This window comes from Hemibagrus wyckioides, linkage group LG13 (genome assembly GCF_019097595.1).
Source record: "Hemibagrus wyckioides isolate EC202008001 linkage group LG13, SWU_Hwy_1.0, whole genome shotgun sequence".
In the NCBI taxonomy this organism is placed as follows: Eukaryota; Metazoa; Chordata; class Actinopteri; order Siluriformes; family Bagridae; genus Hemibagrus; species Hemibagrus wyckioides.
Window position 1 is genome coordinate 25,763,690 of NC_080722.1, and position 15,273 is coordinate 25,778,962.

Here is a 15,273-nt window from a genome sequence, read left to right on the forward strand (position 1 = left end):
ATAATATAAATACAATATATAATAATAATAATAATAATAATAATAATAATAATAATAATAATAAAACTATTTGCACATTCATCGAGTAATTAGAATCTCCAGAGGTTGTGTTATGCGTTAATTAAACTTCCGTCTTTTACAGTCGGATGCTGTGGTTAAATCAGATTGCTTTATCCTTACACTTCATCAACACAGTCCACAAAAGGAATCTTTATTAGTGAAGGTCCTTATGCTAATTAGAGAATATGAAAGTGCTTAATATAATGAAGCGTTTTTGTCAAAGATTAGAAAAGTTTCTGTGACACAAGAAGCACCGAACCTGCAGTAATTAGGATTCTCTAACCAGACAGACATACGTCCTGTACGTCACTCTGGTTAAAGATATACCGTCATTAAGGCGACTCTCAGTGCTTGGTAGTTAATATTTGTAATTAAGGTTTGTAAAAACAACAACAAGAAAAGCAGACAAGCTACTAGACACCATGGAATTCTGCCAACAATTTTTCCTGCATGCTTATTTTTATATACACTGCCCTCATGGATTATTGGCACTCTTCATAATAATAATAATAATGATAATAACTGCATAGAAAAACAAGCTCAAGCTATATTTTAAATAAAGGCGAAGCTTTCACTGGCTCCCAGTCTCCAGGAACCATTCTGCCTTTAAGAGCTGTTTCCCTGGGGTATAAATATGATGCTGCACACATATAAATTCCCGTCGTCATTCATTACAATAAGAAATCCTAAACCAGTTCATGTGGGTGGCCCAATTCTGAATCCCAGATTTTTACCTCATTCACATAACACACTCTGGTTCTATGTACACAGACGTCCTAATGCCATTTAAATGTTGACTGATGTCCAGTCCTGGTTTTCGCTTTTTACTCAGTTTTACTCAGTCATCAGTATAAAGGTCTGTCAGTATTCGTGATGCAACATGTGCACCCTACTGAGATAATCGGGGCAGATGTGAAGCCCATATAGGGATTTGATTAAGGCAAGAAATAAGTCAAGGGGAAAAACTGGCACTAGGGGACAGATTTGGGATCGGCAGTCAGGTTCAGTTTGTGTTGATGGAAAAATGCAGCACTGCATGTGAAGGTGTTTTAGTGCCAAGGGGTCACACTGGTTTTTGACAGAAATTTCTCAGATTCTGACAAAACACTTGCAGGAGATGCAGAATATTAAAAACACTTCACCCTCTAGATAATCTGTTATCTCTAATTAGAGTACTAATATATCAAGCTCCCTGTGTCTGTGTGGGTTTACTCCAGGTACTCCGGTTTCCTCCCACAGTCCAAAAACATGTACATTAGGTTGATTGGTAATTCTAAATTGCCCATAGGAGTGAGTGTGAGTGTGTGTGGTTGTCTGTCTATATGTGTGGCCCTGTGATGGACTGGTGACCTGTCCAGGGTGTACCCCTGCCTTTCCCCCAATGTGTGCTGGGATAGGCTCCAGCAGATCCCCGTGACCCTGATTAGGAATAAAGCAGGTATAGAAAATGGATGGATGGATGATATCAAGTCACTGAAATATTTATATGTTATGTTTAACTAACGCAAAACAGAACTTACAGATGAACACAGAACACAAGAGAGTTGGAAATTCTACACAATTTGTCAACAGAATCATAAGAAATAGATATTGTCAGAGCTCTGCTTTTTTATTTTACCAAAAAAGGGTGAAAATGGGATAAGGAGAATCATGAGAATCTGGAATACACTGTGGATCATTCGCAAAGGGTTAAATGTTTCTGTTGCACTAGTAGATAGTAACATTAGTATTAATTAAAAAAAAATCTGTCTATTATTAAAAATAATAATAATACCAATCAGAAAAGTTTTCAAACTGGGGTTCAGCATCTTCCCAACAGCACTGATCCAACAAGTCCAATTCCAAGGATAGCATCTTGAATAACGGAGAAGCACCATCTTTATTTACACCTGAGGTCTGAATATTCACCATGAATGTTCAGGTCACATTGAACTCTTTATACCAAAATGGAATTTGCGTCTATTTAGTTGTGTCCGTGTTCAGCATTGGATTTCCCACTCTACAGTGGTGAGTAATGTCTCATATGAAAGCAGACACTCTAAGAATGTGCTAAGGATTTCTGTTTCTACCTAGCATACTAGGGCAATATTGTCATTAAAAAGTTCCGAAGCAACCCCAAATGTGTCTATCTTTAAAGTAAATGCTGATATCAAACCCATTCCTGCTCTCCAAGTGTTTGTTCATAAGCAGCTAAAATGTGAAGGTGTTTATCTTCATCCACTAAAATTCTGTTTAAGGTTATCCAACCTCTGTGTAAGGTTAACCAACACACACATCTCACACTGAAAGCCAACAGACTCGTTTTATATCAGACTTGTGACTGTAAAATAATTCGTTTATTTATACTGATTAAGAAAGTCTGATGAGATGATTTCCATTCTTACGGTAGAATGAAAAAAAAAAGGTTAAATACACTGCAGTATATAATGGTCTTCCCAGAAGGTTATTATAAAAGGAGGCTAAATTTGGAATGGCCTTTCTAAAGAGCACTTATAAATGCTATGGTTATGATTGACATCATCTCACTAGATCATTTCTAGATCCCATTTTTCCTAGAATGCCACTATGTGTTTTTATTTGCCGTCCTTCACAAATGACATTAAGCTGATGATATTTATATTGTAAACATTATTAGTTTATATCCAGGCATTGAAAACGGACAGTGAGAGGTTAAAAACAAGGCTCAGGTTACTCAGGCATGGCTAATGTGTTGTCACACAAGCTTATCGAGTTTATTTAGAGGGTGAGGAAAACCAATAAAGAGGAGGGTGGATTTGGTCCAGAGAGTGCTGCGAGATCACAAGGTAAACGTATGCAATAGGGTTGCGCTTTACAACCCTATCTAGTGGAGAAAAGACAGGTGCTGGTTCTTGTCTTGGGCCTGGAACATCTTAAGATCAGACATTTGACTCAAAAAACAAGTAATGGCCACATGAAGATGGCTCTTTATTTGATGGAATTTGCTGATCAGGCAAACGGGCTGCTTTTCCTGAGCTAATTATTTTATTGCACTCTGTAGCTGTATAGGCAGGCTTCCATCCGTCTGTCCGTCCGTCTGTCCATCCAATCATCCATCCGTCCATCCATCCATCCATCCATCCAAACTTCCACCCAATCATCCATCCAATCAAACTTCCACCCAATCATCCATCCAATCATCCACCCATTCATTCATTCATCCATCCATCCATCCAACATTGTATCAGTTCAAGAGCACAAGGCAAAATTTTGTCTCTCGGAAACATAGAAACAAAGAAATCTGTTTTTTTTGTGTGTGTTAAGCCTTTAAAAAGAGGTGCTTGGCATGCTTTTCCACACTCTTCACTATGTGGCTTTGATCCTGTGAGGAGCTCCAGGCAGAGCTCCCAGTTAGAGTGAACTGTTTCCTGATTCATTGGCACATTAGATACACCACACCAGCTCTCCGTGTGAAAAGCCCGGTGGCATGCATTATCTTTTTTTATGGAAAAATACACCACATTACTCCGTCCTACACTCTGCTCTCATCCAGACCTCAGTGCTCTCGCTCTCTCTCTCTCTCCCCCCCCCCCTCTCTCTCTCTCTCACTCACTTATGAACTCCTGATCTACTGCACATAAACCCAGTATCAAATTAGGACAGCATTCAGGATTTTTTTTTTTTCAAAGTAATTCTTATTACCTTGATTATCAAGTCGAATCTCTGGTGCTGCTCGCGGCTGATGGGCTGCAGGAGCCTGAGCTCGGCTGTGCTGCTGTTTAGTGAGAAGTATTCAGCGTAGAATGCAGGCTTGCCTAGGGAAAAAGAAAAGAAGGAGAGTAGGGGATCAATAAGATGCCAGGCTTTCATCGATGGGTTTGCAAGCGAAAATAATGACTCATTTTAGGCCCCGCTGATTCAGAATGCATTCATTCATTTTGGTAGCACAATCTCTCACTGTAGGATTAACAACCTTGCTTCTGTCTTGTGTTTATGCCTTAAAAAAGGAAGTTGAGGTCGGTGCATCACAGATCTGAATCCAGACACGTACCGATGAGGATGGAGTAGAGGATCCCAGGGCGTTCGGACGGCGGCTGGATGTTTCTGTCCTGATCCACAGCCTGGATCGGAGGAGTCACGTTCACCGGGTTCGCCTTGCTCTGTCAGAAACACAAATAAATAAATCTGTTTAGTGTGCTGAGCCTTTAAAAGAGCTGCTTGGCATGCTTTTCCACACTCTGCTTCCCTTTCCTTCTGACAAGATAAAGACAAATAGAACAAGAATTCACCAATGACTAATGTCTTTCTTCTCTGGTTGCTCTTCAGGATGATTGTAAACAGCTGAGACCGGGTCATTATGGAGCCATGCTGTCACTTATCCATGACACGTCCAATACTGCTGCAGTTTTTAAAGAATAAAAAAATCCAGCAGTAGCCATATAAACGTGGCTCGAAAACATTTCTCAAGAAACAAAAGGCCGAATTCATGAGAGGTGACTTTTACACTGTTGGTCATTTGCAATGCAGAAATTTCACCGTAAACAATGCATATTGCCTGCCTATCAATTATAAGCTATAAAAGCTGATCTTCCTACTCTTCCTGAGATTTTCAAAACCCAGGGGAGAAGTAAATCTCTGTCTCTCTCTTTCCCCATCTCCTGCTTTCTCTCTCCACTCGACTTCTGCATGGATGTGCAGAATCACAAGGTCTGAGCATAATCTTGGCAGCCAGTAAATAAACAGTTCATCTATAATTCAGCTTGCCCTTGCAAAACCTATAATGACAACATTAAAAAGGGAGAGTGGGGCGAAAACCAAGGGATAACGTGAGCGAAAAATAAAGGTGCTCAGGGAAGAGCAGGCCTGTGTTAATCCAGAGTGCTAAGTACAGCTCAGGATTTTTTGCAGCCACAACATATGGCCACACATAAGTTGTGTATTAGCAATAGACGCTGACGACATAAATACTTAACGAGCTTAGACGTTAATTTTATGTGTTTGTAAAGCTGCAATGCTGGTGTCAGTGTGTTAACTCTTTTTACCAAAGGTTGTGTTGTTTCCATGTTGTAGCATGTCAGTGGTGCTTAATGGCTCATATAAAAGTAGACACCCAGGGCTTTAAGAAAGTATTTCTGTTCTGTTTATTTAGCCTATGAGGGGAAATATATTTTAGAAAAACAAAAATGTTTTTTCTGGTATGAATTCAGCTTTTTTTTCCCACACATATATTTATAACTTTAAAGTAAATGCTGATATCAAACCCATTCCTGCTCTCTGATATGCTCCAAGTGTTTGTTCATAAGCAGCTCAAATGTGAAGGTCTAATCTTCAACCACTAAAATCCAGAGGGAAAAACACACTGAAAGACTCATTTTATATCAGACTCACAGAGATACAATCATTCATTTCTTTATACTGATTGAAAATTTCTGACCATTTCCATCCTGCCGGGAGAGTGGAACATTAGTGTATTGGGAAAAGGATTAAAATGCTTCTGAAGTTTAGACTTAAATAGTAATCAATGCAATTTAGAAATCACAGTTAACTACCATACAGTGCGAGAGGAATTGGATCGTGAGGTGAAGAGAACAGGTTAATGCTTCCTCAAACGCCCGATAATGTAAACCATCATTTTTAATCATTTCAGTATAGACACACTGATTTTTCAATAATGCTGTGTATGTGCGCTTTAATCACATGCAGGACATACGCACGAATAGCTCTACGATTTGTCTTCATCCACTTGAACTGGAGAATTCTATTAAGACATAAAGGTACACTACATCTGCTCCGAAACACTCGGGTCCTCTTTGCTACTTTTCAAGCCCTAATAAGCGCCAGCAGGCAGCTGATCTCTGTTCTGCTTGGTTAAAATTTATCTTTGCGAGTTGCCGTGTAATCCCCAACCTTCTGCAATTACAAAGCCCACTGTAAATCTCGAGTCTAGCTGAATCGTCCAGGCACAGTTTGACCGTGACACGCTTTCAATCACTCATTATCTACAATAGGTTCTAACCTGGTACACAACCGGGACGACTGTAGGACAGAGGAGGAGCAGATATTCATCACAACACAGAGACTCTGTTAATGTTTCAACATTAGTTTATGAGTTTGTGTGGAGCTTTGCGTTGAATGTTTTGTATGTATGAAGGAAGGAAGGAACTTCCAGATTGCTGCCATTGAGTAAAGTTTGTTGATTTTTTTGGGCTGAGAGATGAAGACAGGAAAAGACATTAGACAAAACAACTGACTGGGAGGAGGAGGAGGAGGAGGAGGAGGAAGAGGAGGTTGATATCCTAATCCATTTTCCAACAAGCCATAAATCCTTATTTAAAAATTACTTATATTAATCTTTGCACATTTGTTCCCTTGATGGTAACCACTCCTGACTGAGCAGTAATCATTCCAAAGCTGTAAATGTGAGTACAGAGGACAAGCGCTGACCATTTCACAGCTCCACTGCTGACCAATTTATATCTCTGTGTAACAAGAGAGTGCAAACAACACATCAGATGGGTTTGTGTCTGCATGAGGGCTTGTGTGAGTCCACTCTGCTAATTAATGGAGTCTTGGGAGGAGGAGAAGATCTGGAATAACAGCAGCTCTGTCTCTTTGGTCAACATACTATATGACAGAAATGACCTCAAAAACCAATCTCACCTTTAACCACCAGGACATATGTCACTGAATCAATGAATCAAATTCCCTGAAGTGTAACATTAATGCCAGTTATGTCTATCTGTTTATTCTCTAAATGTCTAGATTTTTATATGTATTTGGATTTAAACTCAAAGTAGGTGTGTCCTAAACAGGAAGGTTGTTTTTCAAATTGCCAGCAGAAACAGTAGAAAAGTCCCAGAAATGGAAAGAAAGAAAGAAAGAAAGAAAGAAAGAAAGAAAGAAAGAAAGAAAGAAAGAAAGAAAGAAAGAAAGAAAGAAAGAAAGAAAGAAAGAAAGAAAGAAAGAAAGAAAGAAAGAAAAAGAAAGAAAGAAAGAAAGAAAGAAAGAAAGAAAGAAAGAAAGAAAGAAAGAAAGAAAGAAAGAAAGAAGGAAAGAAAGAAAGGTTTTAAAAAGGAGTTTTTACTGTGCCCCCTGAGACCCTGGTCCTGATTCTGTAAATCTCTGTACCTCCTTCTCATATCTGTACCAGTAATCATTTACCAAATATCCCCCATTCATTTGTAATAATATATTCACGTGTTTAAATCCCACGTGTGCGTCTTCAGTGCTTATGTGAAAATGCTACAGGGAATGAAGGAAAGAGGAGTAAACACGATCTTCTGTGTTTACAGTGTGAGCTATTCGCGAGTGGAAGCAGGGCACAGTCCAAGCACATAAACACCCCAGAGGCTCCCGAAAGACCGAGCTTCAGAAAATCAGCAAGCGATAAGACTCTCGCCAACTAGCTAACTCGAACAGATTGCTGAGGCAGAAAAGGAGGGTTCATCTGCACTGCTGTGCCTGTTTTGCTGTCTGACCCAGCGACTGCCCCACCTCCGGGCTGCTCATCACAGAGACGGAACTCCACACAACAACGCTAGTCCCTAAAGCACATCATCAGTCTGAGCTTGTTATTAGACTCCATCTTGCAATTATAATGCATTATAAAGTTCTCTCACATAAGCTATGTGGTTGAATGTTCTGTATACAAGCATTTCAAATTAGATGCCCTTATCCAGAGTGACTCTTATTTTAGTTATAGTACACAAACGAGGGTTAGCAGCCTTGCTCAAGGGCCCAGCAGTGGCAGCTTAGTGGTGCTTGGAGGGATTTGACCTCGCAGCCTTCTGATCAGTAGCCATACTAAACAATGCAGTAAATTATAACAACATACTGTGAAGATTCTCGGTCATCCAGGTGAGGATATCTGGAAGTCCAGTCATGTGAACTGGACTTGTTTCTAGTTAAATCAAACACTACTCATCTAAGCAGCTGTCTGAGGGCAGGATTCCATGAATTTGTATCCTCAACTTCCAGATAACATACTCAATAATATCTGCTGTATACTTTGTGTAAAATAGATGAAGTTTAAGCACAGAATGAATAAAAGTTGAATTAAAATAATAACAAAAGCAAGAATAATCTGAATATAAGAGAGATTCTCTACCTTTTGAGCTATACAGAAAATATAGAATGGTTAGAAATATGCTGATGATTTCACAGTTTCCATAACAATGTTCTGCAATATTATGATACACACCTAAAGCAGAAAATTGCCAAACTGAAGTCCTTAGATGAAGACTAAACCCAAAATCTGTTCCTCGGATTCTTTCTACTGCTCTGATCTTCGTAGAGACACGAGCTGAATACACTGCGCTGATTGGAGCTTCTGTAGTTTCATCTTTTCAAAAACTTCAATGGTCTCTATAGCTCAGAGAACGAGCAGCAATCCGCTTGCGATTACTCCAACGAATCTCCTCTGAAAGTATGACCAGATTTTCCCAAGAAGATCGGACTCATGGTGTGGCCCTCTCCACATTATATACTGAGGAAAAACTCTGGCCTTGCTCAAGCTGACCTTTCTTGTTATTGTAGCAGCAGCATGCAGGCTGTGTACCACAGGGAGAATAAAACACCTGTCAGACAGGATCAGTTAGTCAGAACGAAAGCATCCTCACTCCCTCAAGTCCTCCGGAGTAGAGGAAAGCCTGGAAGGCTGGGCATCGCTGATCTGGTGCGGTTTTGCCATTTTAGCAGGATTACATATGAATTTCAAAGTGAACATGCTGTTAAAAAAATTTCTTGTGGAGGAAAGATAATGAGGGCAGGAAAAAAAGCCCTCTGTGAAAGAGGAGGACTTAAAAATGTTACGGGTTTTCTGACACTTTTTTTAATATCAGCCATCATGCAGCAGTCTTTTAAGGGGCATTTTATCTCCAGGAAAATGGAAATGGCTGGAAGCTCCATCTAAATTAGGACCTGAACTACAGAGTAATCTGGGAAGAAGGGAGAAAGGAAGAAGGAATGGAAAGAAAGGAAAGGAAAGGAACTAATAAAGAAAGGAAAGGAGGGAAGTATGCTTGGAAAAAAATAATAACAGAGGAAGGAAGGAAGGAAGGAAGGAAGTAATAAAAAAAAGAAGAAAGGAAAGAAGGAGGGAAGAATGAAAGGAAAATAACTAATACAGAAAGGAAAGGAGAGAAGTGAGCTAAGAAGAAAAATAATGAGGAATGAGGAATGAGGAAAGGAAAAGAAGGAAGGAAGGAAGGAAGGAAGGAAGGAAGGAAGGAAGGAAGGAAGGATTGTAGCTTATGGGAAAAAAAATGGATGGAAAGTAAAAAGGGAGAAATAAAACGGAGTGCATTGCCCTGGAGATACTGACACCTTCGCAATTAAAAAGAGAGCAAGGAAAGTTTAGAAGAGATCAGAGGAGTATCAGAGGTATAGACAGGTAGAAAACAGATGAGGCCTAATGGTTTATTGGTCATGTGACCTGAGTGACCGCTCTGAGGAAAATGAGGCTTTAACAGCTAGCCACACTTCAGAATACAGAAACAAAATACACTGACAAAATGCCTCCTTAACAACATCTAGTTATTCAACTAAACACAATTCACAGCTTTTATATTTGTCCTCTGGTGTTTAGAACAATTAGAATAAATCTTAAAATAAATAAAGAAACACCTAATGCTCCTACTCTGATGCTATAAAATATAAAATAAATCTAAAATGCTTTAAGTGCTTGGCTAAAGTTAGAAAACTGCCAGAGAGAAATCAAACCCTCTTCTGGTCACCATGGCACTTGCAGTAAAGATGAAACACAGAGCTTTTTCCCTCTATTCTCAAAAGCTTTTAAAAATTTAAGAGAGCTATATATAAGAAAAAAAAATAAGCAGAAATAAACAAGACTGCACAGGAATCAGTTACCTAGTGGAGTAGAGATAAAGGCTAGAAGAATTCACATTTATATCTGGTTCAGTGACATTACTCTGAGAAAAGGGAATAAAATGACACACAGAGTCATGTAGCTGCCTAAATCAGCTGGGGGAAAGGGTAGATAAAAGGGAGATGGTAAACAAAGAAGGAAGGAAGGAAGGAAGGAAGGAAGGAAGGAAGGAAGGAAAGGAAGGAAGGAACTAAAGAAAGGAAAGGAGAAAGATATGTTAGGAAGGTAACTAAATAAGGAAGCAAGGAATGAAGGAAGGAAAGTAATAAAGGAAAAAATAATAAAAATAAGCTAAGGAAGGAAGGAAGGAAGGATTTAATAAAAGAATGAAGGAACTAATAAAGAAAGGAAAAAGAAAAGAAAGTAAGTTAATGAAGGAAGTAAAGAAAGGAAGGACCTATAAAAAGAAAGGGGGACAGAAAGAAAGTTAAGGAAGGAAGGAAGGAAGGAAGGAAGGTAATCTTGGAAAGGACAGAAATTAAACAAGGTTGGAAAGAAGGAAGGAATGGAGGAACTAATAAAAAAAAGAGTATATATATATAAACAGAAATATAAGCAGAAATAAAGAAAGCTACAGTGAGCAGTTACCGAGTGGAGAATGGAGTGATGTTAAAGGATTTCCAGATTTAAAATAAATTCTTATGTTTGGTTCAGTGCCTGAATCAGCTGTGGGGAAATGGCTGCAGTGTAACGTTTGGCTGTTTTACAAGCTAAAAACAAAGATCATTATCTTCACCTACCAATCAATATCACTGTAATACCTGCTCCTAAAGGCTAGGCTGAAACACATTAGACAGCTCACTGAGTTTCCATCTGCTAGCTATTACCTCTTTAGTCTAGTGTATGAATGACGTGTCTTATCAGCCCTCTGTCCACTACACTACTGTCAGCAGGTCACATCTAATCTGGCAGGTCACTGCTTGGGATATAGTCAGCAGCCAGACTGAACCATAAACGCTGTATAAAGGAGAAGAAATGGATCTCAAGCCATAATTAAGGCTATATGTAGCTTCTGATTGGCTGATTTAGTTTTCGTGTTTTTATTTTTTTGCTCAGTATTAAAACAATACAGAAAACATTTAGAGTGTCGTCTAAACCAGCACCAAGCTAGTCCAAATGCAGAGGACTCTTATTTCACTAGATTGGAATCTTTATTGGCAAATTGAAATATTTAACAAACTTTAACATCATAACGAAAAATATCCTCTCAGGAACATTAGTAGAATTTTACATGATTTTAAAAGAAGGAATCGAAGAAAGAAACTAAAAAAGAAAGGAAAGGAGGAAAGTCAGGAAGGATATTAAATAATAAGGAAGGAAGGAAGGAAGGAAGGAGGGAGGGATGGATGGGCGGGTTTAGAGGGAGCGAGGAAGAAAGGAAGGAAGGAGGGAGGGAGTGAGGAAGTAAGGAGGGAGGCAAGGGAGTGAGGGATGAAGGAAGGAAGGAAGGAAGGAAGGAAGGAAGTGAGGGTGGCCAAAAGGAAGGAAGGAAGGAACTAATAAAGAAAGGAAAGGATAAGAGTAAGTTGGAAAGGAAACTAAATAAGGAAGGAAGGAAGGAAGGAAGGAAGGAAGGAAGGAAGGAAGGAAGGAAGGAAGGAAGTGAGGGTGGCCAAAAGGAAGGAAGGAAGGAAGGAAGGAAGGAAGAAAAGAAAGGATAGAAGGAACTATGAAAAGAAAAGAAGGAAGGAAGGAACTAATAAAGAAAGGAAAGGATAAGAGTAAGTTTGAAAGGAAACTAAATAAGGAAGGAAGGAAGGAACTAATAAAGAAAGGAAATGAGAAAGGTAAGATTGGAAGAAAACTGAATAAGGAAGGAAGGAGGGTGGGACGAAGGACAGGATGGAGGAAGGAAGGAAGGAAGGAAGGAAGGAAGGAAGGAAGGAAGGAAGGAAGAGAGAAAAAACTGAAGGCTTTGCTCTGTGGATATAAACATTATCCTACTTTTAAAATCCTGGTTTGTTTTGTTTTTTGCAGTAAGAAAAAAGCAGCAGAAACCTTGTCCTAGTGCTGAGGAATCTCTAGATCGGAAAATTAATAAGTATTTAATGACATCATCATAAAGTCAATCTGCGTACATGAACGCCACTCGTAAAGTAACCCACTCTGGTGTTGTAGCTGAGGATGACATCATTAGTTTCCGTAACACACATGTAGCATGAGTGACAGGAGAACACTGGGGAACACTGAAGAGGTGAGACACATATTACTGTGCATAATAGAAGCGAAAAAATAAAAATAAATAAATAAAAATAAATAATGGTTGTGTACTCTGTACAATTATTGACAAGCATGTGTGAAATAATTGAGGTCTACCAAAATGTGTCTATCATAATTATAAAACAATGCTTAAGCCAGGATTTGCAAACAGAAGCTATTTAAAAGCATTTTCTCTGTAAATGAAGGACTGCAAGGCTTGACTGTGAAGAGGATTGGAGAGAGGCTCACTGGGTCTGTAAGCTCCAGGACACTGGCTCTGTAAGTGAGCGGCTTGCAGTCACGGGTGTTTTCGACCAGGCTGCAGGGCAGGAACATTGGGCCCAGGTCATCTCCGTCCAGCACGTCCACAGTCAGAGTTGTGGTGGCGGTCAGTCGCTCTTTAGGGTCAGGAGCTCGGTCCTAGTGAGCAAGAAAGGCTTTTGTAAAGTCATGAATAAAGAAATTAAGTAAACGTTATTTAACCAGGATACAAACTCATTAAGGTTAAATTTCTTTCATGTCAAGAAGGCAGCACAAGACACAGTAAAAGACATGACAAAAAATGAACTAAAACAACATAGTAATATACAATCAAACAACTGGCTATTCGGTCAGAAATACAACCAGTGTAAGTTGTTTCCTGTAAGTTCCCAGCTGGGATCTAACACAGGGAACAAGATGAAAAAATGTCTTTTGGACAAAGATTATAATGCTAAATTTTGTTTACAGAAATAATGCATGTCAAATAAGTAGGTAACAAGCCGCTTATTGATTTAGAAATGTAAGAAAACAAAAGAGGTCAGAATTCAGCTTTAGAATAGAGAGAGCAGTGATGAGTTTGCCAGAGACTACAGAGTTACTACTCTATACTAGCTATCCAGGAATTTAAAAAAAAATCCTTTTTTTCCAAAGTAAGAGCCAAAAGCTGTCTCTTGTTTTAAAGTTGTTGTTGTGTGACGCCTCGAACCCACTCTTCATTTAAAAGCCATACACGAGTTACAAATTAAAATTGCCGCTTCGATGCTTTTTTAGGTTACGTAGTTAATGGCAAAAAAGAAAGTAAATAAATAAAAGAACAGAGGAATGAATGTGCAAAGCAATAAATCTGTGCATCATCAGAATATTACACTATTCAATACCAATTCTTAAAACGCACTCATGTGTACAAGCTCAGTCGAAAGGGTTTAGTTTCAATTCAAGAGAGCAGAGAAATAGAAATGGATGTGATGCCTGGAGAAGATGTTTAAATCTGACCTCAACATCATCTGAAAGCGTGGTGTTGATGTTCAGTATAGCTGTTACAGTTCATGGGGGACTTCCTCACAGGGCACACATATCACACAAACTGGACTATTTAGCCATGCCAATCAACCTACATGTTTTTTGGACCAGTGAAGGAAACCGGAATAGCCAGAGGAAACGCCCAAAGCGTGGCGTGAAAATACAAACACCAGACACATGGGGGAGGTGGGACTCAAACGCCTAACCCTGAAGGTGCAAGACAAACATGCTAACCGCTAAGCTACATTTGTAGCATTAAGTGACAATTTGGACATCTAAAATTTCTGATTCTGTGAACACAAAGAGATCCTGAAAAGCCTCACTCACTTTATAGCATGTCAGCTAAGGCGCTAGTCCGCTTGAATTGATTTGTTCATTACTATTAAGTTAAGTTGTCTTTATATGTCACATATACATTACTGCACAGTGAAACTCTTTCTTCAAATATCCCATCCTTGGAGGTTGGGGGTCAGAGCGCAGGGTCAGCTATGATACAGCGCCCCTGGAGCAGCTGGACGGCCCAACACTAGCAGCTTGGCGGTGCCGGGGCTTGAACCCCGATCTTCCGGTAAATGACCCAGAGCCTTAACCACTTGAGCTACCACTACCCCAAATATTAAACATAATTCATGAAAATTCATTTTCCCCATTAATCGATGACATCAACACTACTTTAGTAACGGTTTCAAACCAGGGAAAAGTGGAATTTTACATAACGAAGAAAGATACACACAGGGTGTGACCCATACAGAGACATTTTGTGTAACTCTTTAACACTGAACATAGCCGCAAAGCAGCTTGACATGAATATAAAATGAAAATTATAAAATATAAATGTATATTTATCCCTAATGATAAAGCCAGAGGCAACAGATGCACACAGTGTGTGATACATACAGTGTGCATTTATATTTATATTAAGTACCGTATACTCGCTCCTGGAATGTGTCTCGAACGATCAAATTTGTGGACCGGAACTAACTGTTGTACAATTTGCAACAGTCCAATTGATTTATTTGCATTTCATCTAGCTTTAAAAGACAACAGAAATGACAGCAGGTGGGAGTGGGATTGAAAAAACACTCTCGCTCGTACTTCTCCATTTCATTTAAAGTGAAATCAAAGTCTTCATGGTCCATTAAAGCAAAAGGAAAAAAATAAAAATTCAAAAATAAAGACTTTTCCCAGCTTGTTCATGTGCAGTTGGTGTCTGCAGACTGACTACATGAAACCAAAAGCAGGAAATAGTTTGTGATATTTATTCCATCACCTATATATGGGGAAGTGGCTCTAAGTCACTGATCGGAAGGTCGGGGGTTCGAGCCCCAGAACTGCCAAGCTACCGCTGTTGGGTCCTTGTGCAAGGCCCTTAACACTCCCTGTTCATGAGGGGTGCTCTGACCTAATAAGCTGGGATAGGTGAAAATGGTGGTAGTTCAAGTGTTTAAGGCTTTGGGTCGTTAACCAGAAGATAGCGGTTCAAGCCCCAGCACCAACGAGCTGCCACCACCCACTCTGCTCCAGGACTCTGTATCATGGCTGACCCTGTGCTCTGACCCCAACCCTCAAGGATGGGATATGTGTGAATACGTGACAAATAAACTGTCAGGTCTTTGGCTGAAGTCTATATTTGTCTTGATTTAATTAGTGTTCAGACTGAGCAAATAAAGTAATGTCAAGACAGCAACCGGGATTCAAGATCATGAGAATGAAGAACCTTGCAAACAACAGTAGAAAATTAAAGTCAGTTACATGTGTTTACAAGTCAAGATTTCATTCCAAAAAATGATTCTGACGCAAATGGTCCAAAAGGAATGATTCTGAAAGCTCTCAATTTCACAAATGATGTTATTCCAGACTAATTCCAGAAAAAATAATGGTTTCTTTTA

The 15,273-nt window shown here is 39.3% G+C and overlaps 1 protein-coding gene across 2 annotated transcripts in view; it reads right to left on the reverse strand.

The window, feature by feature from the left end:
- The window catches only part of pcdh15b (protocadherin-related 15b), a 199,149-nt gene that overhangs the window by 119,894 nt on the left and 63,982 nt on the right, over window positions 1-15,273 (reverse strand). For both annotated transcript variants that reach the window (XM_058407184.1, XM_058407183.1), the window contains 3 exons: window positions 12,353-12,523; window positions 4,070-4,178; window positions 3,721-3,833 (listed from right to left, as the gene is read on the reverse strand). In XM_058407184.1, coding sequence (XP_058263167.1) covers window positions 3,721-3,833; window positions 4,070-4,178; window positions 12,353-12,523 — 393 coding nt within the window. The remainder of the gene's footprint in view (window positions 1-3,720; window positions 3,834-4,069; window positions 4,179-12,352; window positions 12,524-15,273) is intronic.